This window comes from Bubalus kerabau, chromosome 4 (assembly GCF_029407905.1).
Source record: "Bubalus kerabau isolate K-KA32 ecotype Philippines breed swamp buffalo chromosome 4, PCC_UOA_SB_1v2, whole genome shotgun sequence".
Taxonomy (NCBI): Eukaryota; Metazoa; Chordata; class Mammalia; order Artiodactyla; family Bovidae; genus Bubalus; species Bubalus kerabau.
The window spans coordinates 16,270,916-16,287,799 of NC_073627.1; the positions used below are offsets into that span (position 1 = coordinate 16,270,916).

Consider the following 16,884-nt stretch of genomic DNA (forward strand, 5'->3'; position numbering starts at 1 on the left):
TGGACCTTGGAGTCAGAAAGACTTGGGTTTTAAGGAGCCCTTAGACAAATCATTTATTCTCCCTAAACCTCAATTTCCTCATCTGTAAAATGCACATAATAAAAGTATATCATTACACAGAGCTGCTGTGAGACTTAAGAGGGGAAAAAAAAAACCTTACAAATTATTCCTCATGGTACCTAATGCTGAAAAAATGCTGGCTATTATCATCATCAATGGGGAAAAAAAGGTTAATGGGAAAAGACTGGAGGCCACAGTCTATCCTAATACTTAATTTTATTTTAGAATTTTTATTAATCATTAACAATAACCATTTACTGACTACCTAGAAAGATACTTTCAGATACTCAAACTCTAGGCGTAAAAAGACAAACAACACACATACAAGGTTATGCAAATAAAGAGACCGAATTAGACAAGATACAAACCAGAATACATAAACACATGCGTAAAAAAGTTTTTTTACAACGTGAGTAGCAAGGGGTTATATAGATAATTTCACAGAATAAAGATTTTTTCAAAAAAGAAAGCTGTTCCAGCTATGGATGAGAGCTTTATAAATGAACTGAGGAAGACAAGGGACGTGAAAGCAAGTGAACAGCGGAGGAAAAGAGAAGAGGCTCAGGGACTGATCCTGAGTGAATACTCACGCCAACAAGAAGAGTAGGAAGAAGATGTGCCAGCACAGACGTCTTCAAGAGAACTACAAACAGACAGACAAAAGTAACGCAACAGAAGCTAAGACCGCAGAAGAGCAGGGGCAGGCAGGTCCAACAGGGTAACAGAGGCAGAAACATCTTGACAGGGAATCGAGAAGCTGAAGATTGGAAGTAGCGGAAGTCAATAATTCCTTTATGAACTTTACACGTGAACAAGTTGAGGCAGAGGTAAGAGTATGCTATAACCTTGAAAAGATTTCCGAAGGATGGGGGTGGTATGACACACTTCAAAGTTACCAGAAAGAAGCACAAAGGAAGAAGTTAACTCTAGAGATTAGGGGGTTAAAGATCTAGAGGTGAGGAATATTCATAGGGAAAAAAAAAAAAGAAGGGCTCTATGAAACAGGGTTTACAATCCAGGCTTAAAAAGTGGAAGCTCTGTCAGCAGTCTCAAGCAGATAGCTATCCGTAATTATTCAGCAGCCAGTACTTTTTCTTCTGATATCCTGACCTAAGGCATGGGGGCTGCCAGGCAAACACGCTCCTCGCTCATTAACCCCAGCAGGAAGTCAGTCACCCTTCCAGACTGAGCTATTACTTCTATCTAAAAGTAGGGTCTTAAGGCACTCCCGTTTATGAATTCCCTTGGCTAAAACCCCAGAAAAGTTTCCAGAAGCAACAAGTCATTGGATAAACACTGTTGTCCTGCATGATGCCAGACACTCTTCTTCCCATACGTACAACTCCCAAATTTAATCTCTGTTTTCATTTAAATGATTTCTTCATCTTGACAATGCTCTCTCTACTCTATCCAACTGTGTCAGATCATCTGATCACACTGCTCACTCTGGAGATCCTGTGCTTCAGTGTCTGTGAGTCTGATTTTACTGCCTTACTGTTCATGACATGTTACATACCCGCACGGTTCTCCTCCATCCTGTCCATCTGGGCAAACATCATCTCCTAGTATAATAAGCATAAGCAAAAAGGTCTGATCCTCAATTCATAACAAACATTTTTCCTTTTTCCTTCAAGGCCCTGGTTGAAAACTGTGCTAGATTGCAAAGTCAAATTCTGGGGTTTATTTTTCTGTTTCTGTGATATAAGAGTCCTTCAATATTAGTTGATGACTTAAAATTTAAAAATACATATTACAAAGTAAGCTATTGTTTCCTCATAAGAATCCATACATCACCATCATATTTTATTTTAAGTTAATGAAATTTAACCTTTGAGGTCTGAGGACTATAGGATAATGTATGTCAATCGCAAAACTACAGAATTGATCTCTCCCTCCAATGTATCTTTACAGTTTTGACAAGGTATCTATAACACCACTTATTTGTTTATACGTTTCTGGTTCACCTTACCTAACTATAACTTCTTAAATACAGAATAAATACATATACAGGGCCATGTACTGTATCTGACACAGAAGAGATGTTCAATAAAAGGGGCAAAGGAAAAATGGATAACTTAGATAGTCAGAACCAAGAAAACTGCTTCTTATCCTGTGTATTTCACTAAGTTATGCTCAGCTGGACTGATACTTACTTTTTATAAATGCCTAAAATCAGTTTTAAAGCCAACCATAATTTTTTAAAACATCAGAAGTCTAGTCGTAACATAGCCATGTTGAGTCATTAAACTATGATCCCAATTTCAATTAACAAACAGTTGCCAACTATTTAGATCTACACAGGCAGTCAGACTCTAGCCAAACTGAATTGAAATTGGTGTAACTGGGAGCTTCCAACAGCCTTGAAACAATGATTCTGACTTCAAACCAAGTTATCAAACCAGAACCACACCATCCTAAATCCTACACTCAGTTCACGTTCCTGTAATGTTTCCAAGTTGTTACATATTTTTCAGTAATACTTCTCACCAAATTTTAGATTGCATTTATAGAGCCCAAGTAAGCACTAGCAAATTAATCTTAGGTGTAATTAGCAGCATTTGCCACTATAATTACTAAAACCAGGAGGGAATTTTGGTGTGACCAAGAAAAAACGACCAGTCAATTTTCAATTTTTTTTATAACCACATAATATCAAAGCCAAAAAAAAAAAAAAAAAAGGCCAAAAACAAACAAAAAGAGTATTTCCTATTATTTACAAGGATAAGTGTAATTTCCACTAGAAAGTTACTGGGGCTAACTGCCAGTATAAAATCTGACCTGTTTTCATTACCAACCCAAGCTGTCAAACAAGCTTGAGTCTGGGGCTTAGAACAGCTCAGGAAAATATGACTGTTAACCAAGGAACCTGAAGGGCAGGGACTCAAATTAGTTTTAGTCCTTTCCTCGCTGGGCTGAAGTTTAACAAGTATAATAAAATATTAATAAGTCTATGTTTCTCCCTTATTACCCCTTGAACTTATTTAGGACTACATGAGGCAACTAACACATGCTAACCCGGGAATCTGACTTTTCATCATTTATATCACCAAAATGGAAACCAGTACTTGAGAGAGAGACTCCGTGTGTGTTTGTACATACACCCTTGCTGAGCCCTATACAAAGCAAACTGAAGGTCAGGTTCTAAGAGAATTCAGGACTAGTTCTAAGTGCATGTCAAGGTCATCTACTTAAAAGAAAGTGAGAATGGTATGAGGGAAGAGTGGTGAAGAAAGCCAGGCAGGGGTTCTTAAACCAGCCTGTCTGCCGATTAATACACTGCAGCCACCAGGCAAGTTCATTTTCCCCTCACTGTCTCACTTTCTTCATGTAAAAACTGACATGGGAACAAATGAGAAGATATTGAGTTTTTGGTCCTTTTTCCTTTGGGGCTCTGGACCCTATCCACATAGTTCCTTTGCTCCCCATCATTGTCTCTCCATATGCTCACACATTTCAACTTTTTGAAATTTCTTGAAATGTGAAAACAGGCTGACCTCATTTTATTATTAGGCACGAAATGTAGTCAACATATCTGGACACTGATTTAGCAGTCAAGAAAGTGAAAAATAGGAGGTCTGCACACCCTTAAGTATCCACACTCTCCTTTGGGATTTAAGCCTGTCCCCGCAGGATAAAAAGGAAAGACTGATTAGAAAGATGATCACAAATGTAGGTTCACAAATCAATTCAAAGATTTAGTGTGATCATCAAATTCCAGAGCATAAGATAATTGTGTGAAACCTGGGGAGGACAAGAATTATGTGCCCCATTTACAGTAAATGCTCAATGAGTATTTGTTGAATGAGGTATTTATTCAATAAATACCAAGCCTCACTGAGTTCATCTTCTGCTTACTGTCACAGACTTTGCCCAGAAAAGCAAGCACTTCTGAAATAAAGCATGGGAAGGAAACAGTTAGCCCAATAAATGAAGGAACCCATTCCTTACTGTAGAGGGGTAGCACGGAACAGAACAAGGCAATTCATTCAAAGCCAGTGTAAAGATGGGCCACAAAAGATTATCTGCCCAATGTGACACAGCAAACACTTATCCTTCTACAAAAACGACTTGACCTTGCCATAGGGCAAAGCAAACATTGACGTTCCCTCTTCACAGATGGAATCAGTGGCTGTGCAAATGATCCCTTAACTGAAGCTTACCCCTTGATTAATTAGGACAATACCAAATACTTTGCAAAACTTGCCACTGCAGACAACTGTATCAAAATAACTGATCCAACAAGAGAAGCAAAGTACATCGAACATGTTATTGCTACTTAATCTACTCCAATAGTCGCCTGCTAAATTACCACAAAGGACATGAAATATAATTCAGTTCAAATGCTGCGTGTGGAAGACATTAAAAGCGTTCCTTAGACTACATCTTCACAACAGAAATTGCAACTATCGATTAAAAAGGAAATGATTTCATAGAGATTCTTTTGTGTAGTGAATGTTTCTCTCTTTCAAAAGTTACATAATTTCAGAGAGACTGCTAGATTAAACTAATGGATGTAAAACACTGCAACGAGATTTTTCCAAAAGTAGGATGTGTATTATCACTGGCAGCCGATTCCTAAACCTCAGCAATCTGCCTGCAGCTCGCATTTCTCAACCGCGCGGTTGATAACAGTGATTGCCATTTTAATCACCTCCCAGCCTGTCTCCCCGCACGCCCTCCCCCCTGCGCTGGGGCGCGCACAGGGCTCGAGAGCAAGCCCCGGGAACTCTCACAGGCCGGCCTGTGTGAGCAAAGGGAAGGAAATGACACAGGCAGGAAAAAAAAGCAAATCAAGGAAAAGACACAACAGCAGCTAGGCCTGCACCAGCCTCCAGCCCGGGCCCCACACTGCGCTCGCGCTCCCCCGCCCTCGGGCTCGGGGTCCCGCTCGCTCGGCCCGGAGCGGGTTGCTCCGCCGAGCACCGGCCCTCGACCCGCCGCCGCTTCCTCGGGATGTGCTGGTCGCGCGGCCCGGAAAGAGGCGGCCGAGTGGGCTCTGCGGGCCGGGGCCGCCCTTGAAGGCCGGGGGAGCCAGAACCCCCGCCTGGGCCGCGGAGCCGCTAAGCCGCGAGCGGGGCGGGCGGGCGCCGGCGGTCCGCAGCCCCGGCCGGGCGGGCTGTCCATGCCTGTCAGGCGGCGGCCCAGGGTCCTCCTCCCCTCAGCCCGGGGCGGGGCGACGCGAAGCAGCGCGGGCACAGGCCGGGGCGGTGGCGACACTCACCCATGGTGGCGATGGCGGCGGCGGCGGCTCCGGCCCGAGTGTCACCTCCGCAGCCGGAGCTGCATGCCGGGGGCCCGGGCGGCGGGGACGGCAGCGGGCCTGGCTCCGCGCGGGGGGCGCGGGCTGCGCTCGGGGCCCCCGCCGCCTCCCCAGGCTCCGGCTCCGGCTCCGCCCGCGGCCGGGCGCTGTGGCATGGGCAGGGTGGCCCGCTACATCCCCGGCGCTCCTCGGCTCGGCCCAGCCCGGCCTCTGCGGCGCCGCTCGGCCCGCCCGACCGCCAGTCCTTCAGTCCCGAAGTCGTTCCGTCCGGCCGCCGTTCTCCACCTCAGGAACGCTCCGAAAAACAAACCGCTGGTCGCGCAGCTCGCCCCCCTGTCTGTCACTCACCCCAGCACCCGCCAATCCTAGCCAGCCGCTGGCCCATGGTGCCACCCCTCACTCACTTCACCAGCCAATAACAAGGAGGAAGTCGCTGCCCCCGCCGCCCCTCCTCCCCCAGCTCTCTCCAACACCCTAACTCTCAGCCGCCAGCTAATCAACGGCACCCCTCGATGAACCAATCCCGCCTACTCTCGCTGGATGCCAATAGGCGAAGCCAAAGCAGTTTCGGAGGGTTGTCTACCCTCTGCCAATCATCCGAACAGCTCCCGGTTCACTCCGCTGCTAGCCAGTCACGTACAGGGCTCTGAGCACCCTCCTCTGCGCATCCCTCGCAGACTTGCCCGCCCTCTCTCCCCGGGAGGTGTGGGTTTTTCCAATCACAGCTCGCGCTTGGGGCTCCGCCCACATTCCCACCTCCTGTCAGTCACCCAAGTCTCGGCTGGCGCGCAGGCTGGCGCGCGGGCTGGCGCGGTTCCCCGCCGGCTACTTTGGGGCTGGAGTTTAGGAAGACGTTTGGAGGGGCCCCATTGCCTCCCGCCCTTCCAGCTCTCCGCGGTTCCTGAGGCTGACGTCCTGCCCCTCCGTGTCCCTACACCGGCGCGTAATAAGCGGGGAGGGTTCTGGCTCTGAGCGCTTCCCGGCGTGTGGCCACCTCTGCCGCCGGACCCCCAAGCAAGTCCTCCGGTCCAGAGACTGCGCTTGCCGGGAGGCAGGAGCGGTTTACCACTGCCTGCCTTTTCCTGGGTCTCAACAGCCACACACCCTAAGGGGCTGGGGTAGTGCCGGGAAGTGGGTCCTAGGAATCTGCTGGCCAGGGCCGAAACCATTAAGTGAGGTTCTTTCGGGAAGAAAACTTTTTTTCTGGTCATAAAAGCAACACAAGCTCTTTGTATTAAAATTGAAAAAAATAAAAATTCCACCCCAGAGATAGTTTGTCTCTTTCCTACCTAAATATTTGATATTTAGCGTTTGATAAAAACGGCTTCATATTGTTTTGTAGTGTGCTTAAATTTTATCCTGTTTTCCCGTGGCACTTAATATTGTCCCAAAACAATTGTACTTGACTGCATGATATTTCAAAATAGAGATGACCATAATTAATTTTCCCAGCCTCCACTGTTCGGCATGTTATACACCTCCATCTTCAGATTCCAAGGCCGCCACAATCTGGGCTCCCTTCCTCGGGCCCCTGTTCAGTGTAAGATAAATCAGACGCCAAAAACATCTTCCTCTGATGTCGCTTTCAACTGTCAACTAAGAACCTTTAGTGGTGGCTTTGCCTTGGGTATCAAATCTCTTAAGAATTACTTTAGACCTTTTTCTTTAAATCCACCTCTTAGATTTAGGAATATTTGCCTGTATTCAAAGGTCTACTCAGCAGCGTCTCTTGGAATGTCTAAAATACAACTCCAGTTTACCATGTTTTACACTGAATTCTTGATTTTTTCCCCCTTCCCCACAAAACCTTGCTCCTCTGTTTTCCCAGTCGTAAAAATACACACCAAGGAGGCATCCTCCTTCATTTCACTCTTTCTCTAACATTCCTCTATCCAATCATCCAGCAGGTCTTTTCAGCTTTCCTTTTAAAATGTATCTGAATCCAATTACTTCTCACCACTTTCACCCTGGTGCAAGCCACCACCCTGTACTGGGTGACTGCTCTGGCCTCCTAACAGGTTTGCCTGTTTCCTCTGCAGCCACTTAACAAATGATGCTCCACACAGCAGCCAAAGTGATCCTTGTAAAATGTAATTAACATCATGCCACTCCCTGCTCTCAACCCTTCGAGGGCTTCCCATCACACACAAAATAGACTCAAACTCTGTCACGGCCATCCGGGCCCAACAGGAGTTGGCCCCCGCCATCCTCTCCCACCTCACCTCTCCAGCTCCCTCAAATCACTCCAGCCACACTGGCCTTCTTTCCATACTTTGAGCTTACCAGGCTCAGGACCTTTGCACCTGCCCTTTGTTCCACCTAGAATGCTCTTCCCACAGCTAATTCCTGCATTTCATTCAGGTCTGCTCAAATGTCAACTCTCAAAAGTGCCTAAATAGGCCCTCTCCCCTCCAACATTTTGTATTTCCATATGCTGCCTTGTTTTTCTTCATATAGCCTGAAATTATACACTGTTTCCTCCGACTACAATGAACATATGCCATGTAGGAGCAGGGACTATGTCCCATTCACTGCCCTGTCACCAACACTTAGAACAGTGCCTCGAACATAGTAGCGCATGCAATACAGCAACATAAGTCTTTAGCTGGAAACAGCCTCCTGATTTTTCCTCTACCTTCCTAGCAACTGCTTTTTTTGAGGACTCCATTTCCGTTGTCTGTCACTGAACCAGCCATCTCAAACATCCCCACGCTGCAGTCATCCTTCTGGGCTTTCTTCTGAACTTCAGAGACATCACCCATTGAGTACTCTGCAGGTACTTCAACTTCCACAGGTCCAACGTGATCTGATCGTTTTCCTCCATGGTTCTCATTTGCTCTCTCCATCATCAGGTCCCCAGCTTGGATGCTTTTGAGTTATCAAACTTGAAGAGTTCTTCCTCTCCACTTCCCTTCCCCCACAGCTAATTGTGGCCATGTCTCCAATCTGTCCACTCCCCTCCCTGTCCCAGCTCCACCTTCCTAGTTCAAACCTCCCAAGTCTATTACTTGGAGTATTTAGTGTAACAGCTTCTCAAGATCACTCTCATCACAGGGTGACCTTTTAAAATGGATCCCTGATCCTGCCATGATCTCCTGAAAGATTTTACAGTCCCCATTATCCTTAGGGAAAGTCAAATACATCAATGTAGTTAAGAAGGACCTGGAACCATTTCTTCTGCAGCCTAAGTTTTTCCATTTCCAAACTCCAACAACCCCATCATTCAAATTCTCTGTTCTGGCCACACAGAACGACTGGTAGTTCCTCAAATATGACTCTCTCTTGCCTCTAACCTTTGCATATTCACTGTCTCAAACACCCCTCTCCTCCATTCTTGCCCCTACATTCATTCTTTCAGGGAAGAAGTAAGCCTAGACAATGCTCCCTTCAGGAAGCCTTTCCAGGCAGAAAGCCCTAAATCTGGGCACCTAAGCACCTAGTACTTTATTCATCAAAGCACTTATCTTACTCTACTGTAACTGCCTTTAAGAAAGTAAGCATAAAGACAGAAGTTGGGCCTCTCCTTTGGGGTTGGCCTGCTCCCATGTCTCAGGAGTGTACTATCCTCTAAAAACAACAACAACAACAAAATAGAAGCCGTGTCATTCAAAAAAGATGGCCTACCATCTTTCCTGGCACATTCAAAAAACAAATATTTGTTGAATGAATAGGTGAAACTCTGATGGGGATGTTGCTAACTGTTATTTCCCTGAGCTCTGTATTTTATCTTCCCTTTCTATGTTGTTTGTCTCCTCCCCCTTCATTTTCCCCATGTGAAGCCTCCCAACTGGGCCAGGCCTTCTCAGGTCTATCACCCTAGTTTTACACTGAGTAGGTGCTTCTGTTTAAGCACCTGAGCCTTCCCTGACCCCAAGATTCATGACCCAACCCTAGAGCTCAGGGCCTCCGAGTACTGGTCCCATTAAGCAGCCACTCACACACCAGCTGCACACATTCCTTTTCATTTTTCAAGAGCACAGGACACATGACAGGGAACAACAAATACCAATGAATAAATTCTCTGAAGGGATATCTCAATGAATTTGGTGTAAAACAGGGAAACAAACCAAAAAGCCTATCACCTGATTTGATGAAAAGTCTTTTAATTCAGAGATAACATACAATATATTCAGATCACCAGTTCAATCAGTTGGGTTCTCTGCTTTGCTTTTACATCTTTACATTTTTACATATTGACATTTATGTCTAAAGAAAAACTGCTTTGTGTTTTGTAATTCCACTTCTATAAATTTATTGTGAAGAATACTTTGCAAGACAGCAAAGGTAAAAAGTATTCATTGTAGCATCTTCTGTAAGATAAACAATCCAAATATCCATTGATAGAGACTAATAAATTATGACACATATTAATTAATAATAATAAAATACCATGTAGCTACTAAAAAGAAAGAAGTGGACTTCTCCATCCCAATACCAAAAGGCATCTAGGATATATTGTGAAGGGGAAGGAGAAGGTTGGGGACAGGTTACAAAGCAGATAAATATAGGGCGGTTCACATTTCAGTTTTTAAAAATGTTCATTAAGGATACATGTATATGGATGGCTGAATTGCTTTGTTGTACACCTGAAATTATCACAATATTGTTAACTGACTCTACTCCAATATAAAATAAAAAATGTTTAAAACAAATGTTCATTCATACTTAGTGGGAAAAAAGGCCAACATATATTGAATGCTTACTACTGCCAGGCACTGTTTTAAATGCTTAGCATATATTAACTTATTTTATTCTCAAGACAACTCTATGACATCTATGTCATATGTTTTCAAGAGAAAAAAAAAAAGTAAGCACACAACTGAATTTCCATGGTTAGCTGGAGGCAGAGCCCTCACTGTTCCAGTCTGATTCAGCCGGGGCCCCTGGCAGAGGTGCAGCAGGTACACACTACATGAGCGTTTCCCAGTGAGAGTCAAGGCTGTGGCCAAAGCCTGTCACTGATACTTCCAGCGCACTGAAAGGACACTTGAAAGTGAGCCCAAGCCAGCTCGAGGTGCTAAATGATTTTGTTGTTAAGACACTAATCAAAGATAAGGCAAGCCAGGACCAGACCCCATTCTTTTGACTTCAAGGTCACCTGAATCCCAGGTGCTCACATGTTGCTTCCTTAGTAGGAAGATAACGTGACTAGTTTTCTTCTTTTTAAAAAATGCTTCAATAATAAATGTAATACATGAAAATAAAACTCAGTTATAACATCACCACCCAGAGATAATCAGTTTTGCTATTCTGGTATACTTCCTTCTAGTCTTTTCTTAAAATTTCATATATACAGCATCATATATATTTTAAAATTTGGACCACACTATACATACAGTTTTTACTCTTTTTCATTTAACATTATATTGTAAATGTTTTCTCTGACATAAAATATTCTTTAGAAAGTAATTTCTAGTAGCAAAACAGCTCATACCATCTTTACTTAAATTTTCAGTTAAATAGCTATTTAACAATTTAACTTACGTAGCTAAGGACGTCTTTATCAGATCTAGAGTCAGAACAGGTCTGAGTAAGCTTTCATTTCTGCCTTTCCCATATTAACTGCAGGAAGACTGCAGGGCACCGCCAGGGGTCAGTGCAGAGCTGTCTAGAATGTCTTGATGCAAACTAACTGGTTTACAGAATTCACAGTAACAAATCCTATCTATTAGATCAGAGGACTATTCACATGAGTAACCAAGTTCCCGTCTGCAGGCTTCCTTAGTACAAGACTACTCATATCAGAAATGATCACATTTCTCCAAATTAACCTATATTCAACATTCACAAAACAAAGCTATTTTATAAACCAAGGTCTATGAATGCAAGACAGAGTTTTCACCTGCTTGGTATGAGATCATCTGCGCATAAAATACTTGGCCTGACTATTTTATAGGTTTGTTTTGAAAGTCAAATAAATAAAATATGAAAGTATCTTATAAATTAGGAAGTGGCATTTAAACTTTATGTTGCCCTGTTTTAATGATGTGCTATTCAGATATTTAGATGAGTTATCTCCTATAAAAACTAAAAATCCCAGGTAGTACCTCCATTATGAAATGAGGTATAAGAGCACATGCCTTGGCACAATGGATTATTTAATTGATTTTCTTCCCCCAGGCTTCACTCTCCAGCTGTTGAAGTCATCATGGAATTAGCAATCTGTTTTTCCTAGAAAGTGAAGCTATTACTTAGAGCCAATTTGGTTTTAGTTCTTTTCCATCCTAATTTACCTAAGGCTCCTTCAGGAAAATTACACTGAGCTCAGAACTGCCTTAACCAACTTATAAGAAGGTGAATAACAGGGATCAAAAAGCCACTCCAGGCCCCACATACTTGATGGGCTCCAGCACAGGTGGTTGGCACTCCTGGTGTCTCTAAACCTAGAAGTGACTCTTTGGAGCAAAACGTACCATGGCTCCTATTTCCCATCTGGCTAGGCTCCTGACTCAGCTCTTCAGCCTTCTTTCTGTTCTCATTTCCTTTCCAGTTCCCAGTGCCCCATCATCCAACTGGCATCAGGGATTAAGAGGGGCCAGAGTCGGGCATTCTGGGCATCAGACAGCTTTCAAAACCAGCATGGTGTTTCTTTTCCTGAGTGCAGCCCACCGATAGGTTCACTCAGCAGTGAAAGCACTCGGAACACAGAGGGACCTGGACAAAGCAAGGCCTGGGAGTCCCTTACATTGGCACTCTTTGGGCTAGAGCCTTAAGTTCTCTGGCAGAAGAAGGATACAGAGGCCACAGGAAGAGAACAAGGATGCATGCACAGCAGTTCACACTGCCCTCGGACAGCTCCAAGAGACAGAGATCCTGCGTCTTCTCCCTGAGGTCCAATGTCTTAGAGCAGATCCAGCACAAGGCATCAATTGAACAGCTTGTAAGTACAGTTCCTGGTACACAGTAGGTGTTTGATTGATATTAGGTATGTGAAAAAACGACAGATTTAGGCCATTAGACCAGCACTAGAACACAAAGCACCTGGAGGGAGTCAGGTTTCTATGGCCAATCAAAAAAAACACAGTCTTGGGACTGGAGTAGTGGAACTAAGCCCACAGACTTAAAAGAAAGTCAAGAGGGTCCCACCAACTGGACACGAACCCAGGAAAACTCAAGTCACACAACAGCAGGGCAGCTGCTCAGGTCAATAATTACTGTTATTATTGAAGAGTAGTTTCTAGTACATGGGCCCTCAGGGCACCTACTGTCCCCCCAAGGGCCAGATTCCTGAGATCAGAATTTGACCAGCTGACTGCCCACACCCCCCACATCGAGAAGGATGTGGGGGACTCACCCAGGAGGGCTCAGACACCAGCAGAGCTGACAAAGAGGCTTCATGGATGTGTAGGGATTCAGCTGACCACAAAACTGCAGGTCTATGCTTGCTAACCTGCTAGGCACGGCCCCTGCCCCACACCCTCCCCCAATCTGCTTGAGTCTCAGGGGACGCTGCAGAAGCTTGTGCTACAGAATAGGCCGCCTGGAGGCACGCACAGTCTGGCTACTCAATGTTGTCATAGACATGGATCACGTCATCGTGGTTGCCGAGTGCCTGGATGAGATGGGCAGCCTGCTCCAGGTCAGGGTCAGCCAGCCGCACCTTTGTGTTGGGGATGAACTCTAGTGTACAGGACACAGAACACAGGCCCAGGGAGTCCAGTTTCTTCCTCACTTGATGCAGTGAAGAGGCATCACAAATAAACTAGGGACAAAGGAAAGTCAGGAGGTAAGGAGCCAGGAGATAACATGACAAAGCTGGACAGAAGTTTGCAAACACCTGCATGAAATTCCTGAAATGTATCACTGGGTTTAAGTCTTCACTGGCAGAAACAGAGTGTTCAGCCTTCTGAATCCTTCTCGTCCTCAGGAGAGTAAGTCCTATCCAGTATTCACTTAATAAATTGTCTGTGCAATATGCGAGCTCTTTATCTCACCTGTCCCCCGGGCACAGGACAGAAGAGACTGAGAGAAGAATACTTAACATGTCTATCAGGGCCCTCTCAGAAGTCCACCAGACACCAGGGCTTCTTACTCACTTTAAAAATGTTCTTTTCCTCTTCATCTTCCGTCTCCGTGACATCCTCAGCTCCTGCTTCTATCGCCAGCTCCAGGGCACGCTCTAGGTTCACAGGTTTCTTCTCTCTGTCCTCCTCTCCAACCACAATCACCCCCTTTTTATCAAAGGAGTGGCGAGCTCCTTCGGCCATCATTCCCCTAGTAGGCGAGGAAATGGGCCAGAATGGATCCCTTTAGACACTCAGCCTCCATACAGCACTGCCCATCACTCATTCCCACCCTACCCCTGGAGTATAAACAGACATGGAGCAGCTCTCTTCCTGAAGAAGATCCAGCTACCTCTGGGCAAGGGAATGATCCGAACATAACACTAACCCTCTGTTTTATTTTGATTAATTAATTTGGCTGCCCAGGTCTTAGCTGCAGCATGCCGGACCTTTTAGTGGCGACACGTGGGATCTAGTTCCCCTAGAGATCGAACCCAGGCCCCTACATGAGGAGCGTGGAGTCTCAGACATTGGACCACCAGGGGAAGTCCCCAACCCTCTATTTTCTGCCCTGACTGGAGTTTGGAGGCTGCAAAGACTTTGTTCATCAATTCCTGTACAACTGAGAGTACATCGCTGGTGGGACACTCCAAGACCTGGACATTCTATGGACAGATGAGACAAGTGGACAGCACTCCTTCTCCACCTGTCCTTTGGATCCTGCCTACTGCTGCTGCTGCTGCTAAGTTGCTTCAGTCGTGTCTGACTCTGTGCAACCCCATAGACAGCAGCCCACCAGGCTCCCCCGTCCCTGGGATTCTCCAGGCAAGAACACTGGAGTGGGTCCTGCCCACTACAGAACACATTAAAGGAAAACAAATGATCCCATTTGGATTCTGCTAAGGATGACATGTGTGTAAAACCTGAAACCCCATCAGGAACGACAGTACTTACCTCTCCCAGAATCAGAACCTAGAGACTCTGTCCCCTTCCACTCTCCCCAGACACACACCTACCCATTCTTATTCAGGATATGTTTGATGTCCGAGTGGCACTTGGAGCTACTGTTAGATAACGCCTCGATGAGAAGAGAAGAGCCACCGGGGCCTCGGCCCTCATACAACAAATACATGTCCTTGGTTTTCTGCAATAGATAACACAGACACATTTTCCTGTTTCCTAATTCCCTCCTCCATGCCAGCCCAGGCACCACAAATACCACAAAGTTGACTCCATGGAATGGGCTCTCTGGGGTGACGCCTAGGCTCTTAAGGCTTTAATTCTGTCCTCCCTGAGAGGAGGCTCTTGGGATCAATGTTTGAGGTAACTGGAAGTGCTACGCCTTCCTTGTAAGGCAGTCTCTTTATCTTGTCCCTGAACCATCAGTCACTCATCTCCCAGTTTTGGTCTCTCCCTTCCCCAGCTGAATCCCACATCCACCCCTCTATCACTCCTACTAAAACTCATCCTCCTATACCTTATCCTGCATGAAACCCCCATGAGTCTACCCTGGGCTGCTGAGTACTGCTAAGAGAAATCACACACCTGGGGCTCATCGAATAGCATGGCCTCAAAATTCAAACAAATGCTCCAGGGACCAATCTCATGGGGACCCCACGCTGCCTCTGTTCATTCCTCACCCACGCACCCTATCTTCACCTCTCTCTCTGTCCCCTTGCCCTGCCATCTTCCCAGGAACACTCAACTGATGACTTCTCTCTCCCTCTTTCACAGAGGAAATAAAGGACCACCAGGTGGGGGAAAGGTGTGTGCCTTATATGCACACACCTGATATGAAGGCGGTGTGTAGGATAGTTCGAAAATAGGCTTTGGGGTCTGTCTGGTTCCCAATAGGTCATTTTCTGTGTGACTTGGTCAAGTCGCCTAATCTTTCTGTGCCTCAGTTTCCAACTTGAGGTTGTTCCGAGGATTCAGTGAAATTATGCACACAAAGTTTTTATCAAAGAACTTGGCCTCCAGACTTCCCTGGTGGTCCAGTGGTTAAGACTCTACTCTGTGCTTCCACTGCAGAGGGCACAGGTTCCATCCCTGGTTGGGGAACTAAGACCTCACAAGCCACACGATGCAGCCAGAAAAAAAAAAATAAAAAGAACTTGGCCTGGAGTAAACACTCAATAACTATTAGCTACTAAGATGACTACTACTTCCTCAAATTCTTCCCATCCATCCCAGAGAAGACGTGTCTCCTCACCTGGACTTGAAGATAATTCCCACACCTGGGTTCTACATCCCAGTCCCTCCCACCATCACTATCATCTGCACCTTCTTTCTACTGGCTTTTCTCCTTTTAGGTATCAATATCAGAAAAACAAACCCTTCTGCAACCTAACATCATACTCTGCCCTTTCTTTTTCCCCCAGCTCCTCAACTCAGCTCAACAGTCTTAGGCTGCAGTACTGTACACCATCTATACATCCTACTCCTGACTGTGCTTCCATAACTAATGCCCAAGAGTAACCAGAAGGCTCTAAGTTGAGGGTGTCAACAATACTGCTTCTCTGATAATTTAAAGTGTGGTGGCCTTCCAAACATGTGCTCGGTAGGGGCTGTGATCAATAACAGGAAGGTCAAACTGAGAGCACACCTCCATTTTCAGCGCGGCCTCAATTGTTGACTTGGGCATGTGTTTGCTACGACACACCTCTAGGATGCTGGCCAGGTTGCTGTTGAGCTCAGGGTTGGGGCCTCCTTCTGAGGTAGAAAAGAGTAAGCAGAGACATCTCAATAAGACATGAAAGAAAAAAAGGGACATCCACGCCCTCTCCTCCCCTCCATCAGCCAAGAGAGACAAGTCACCGCTTAGATTTCGGTTCGTTTAGGACACTTTATCCGATGTTTGCATGAAAGCTGGGTAAGTATTTTGGGAAAGACGTTTTCAGTTCATTTGAAATGAAAGGCCGGGGATAGGGGTTTGGGAGGCAAGTGAGAGCGTGGGCACAGTGAGGGTGGTAGCTGCCAGCGGTGGGTGACCGCCAGGTTCTCACCTTTAACCGCTAAGCGAATGCTCAAGCTGAGCTTGGAGAAGATGCGACTCCTTTCTGCGTCTTTGGGACCCTTGATGTGCCGGACTTTGGACCACTTGTTGTGCCCCGCGGGGACTTCGGCCGTGAGGTGCAGCGTCCGGCCCCCAGCGGCGCTACAGCACGGGGGCTCAGGCTGGAAGGCCAGGGCGGAGGGCGGAACAGCCCCCCGGACCCCGGGGCCTCGCGCCCACAAGCACTGGGCAGCGGCCCTGCTCAAGCTGATAACAGACCAAGCGGCCATCGGCTCCGACTCTGGGCCAAGGTCTGGCCTCCCTGTCTGCCACCGAAACGAGCCCGTCCAGAGCCGGTAGGCTCCTCTGCCCGTCATCGGAGACCCAAAGGCTCAGGCCCGCCCAGGAGAGCCGGAACGCCAAGGACGCCGCATCGTCCCCGCGGCAGCCGGGAGTGGGAACACTCGATGGTGTAACACACTTCCTTTCCCTGGTCCGACCCAAAAACGCGTCCCCACCGCCCGCAAAAGCCGTTCCGCAGCTTGGTACGTGCTTTTCTGTACCCG

At 46.2% G+C, this 16,884-nt stretch overlaps 2 protein-coding genes across 3 annotated transcripts in view; both read right to left on the reverse strand.

Annotated features, from left to right (window-relative positions):
- MAP3K3 (mitogen-activated protein kinase kinase kinase 3) overlaps positions 1 to 5,650 on the reverse strand; it is a 62,246-nt gene extending 56,596 nt beyond the window's left edge. For both annotated transcript variants that reach the window (XM_055575568.1, XM_055575567.1), the window contains exon 1: positions 5,282 to 5,650. In XM_055575568.1, the coding sequence (XP_055431543.1) occupies positions 5,282 to 5,285 (4 nt within the window). In that variant the 5' untranslated portion in view covers positions 5,286 to 5,650. The remainder of the gene's footprint in view (positions 1 to 5,281) is intronic.
- A 3,664-nt stretch (positions 5,651 to 9,314) lies between these two features.
- Positions 9,315 to 16,804, reverse strand: LOC129648852 (translational activator of cytochrome c oxidase 1). Its single transcript, XM_055575570.1, has 5 exons — positions 16,329 to 16,804; positions 15,929 to 16,035; positions 14,340 to 14,467; positions 13,357 to 13,534; positions 9,315 to 13,022 (listed from the first exon to the last, which is right to left on the reverse strand). The coding sequence occupies exons 1-5, from the start codon at positions 16,693 to 16,695 to the stop codon at positions 12,822 to 12,824; spliced, it is 981 nt and encodes a 326-aa protein (XP_055431545.1). The 5' UTR covers positions 16,696 to 16,804; the 3' UTR covers positions 9,315 to 12,821.
- Between the last annotated feature and the right edge of the window lie 80 nt (positions 16,805 to 16,884).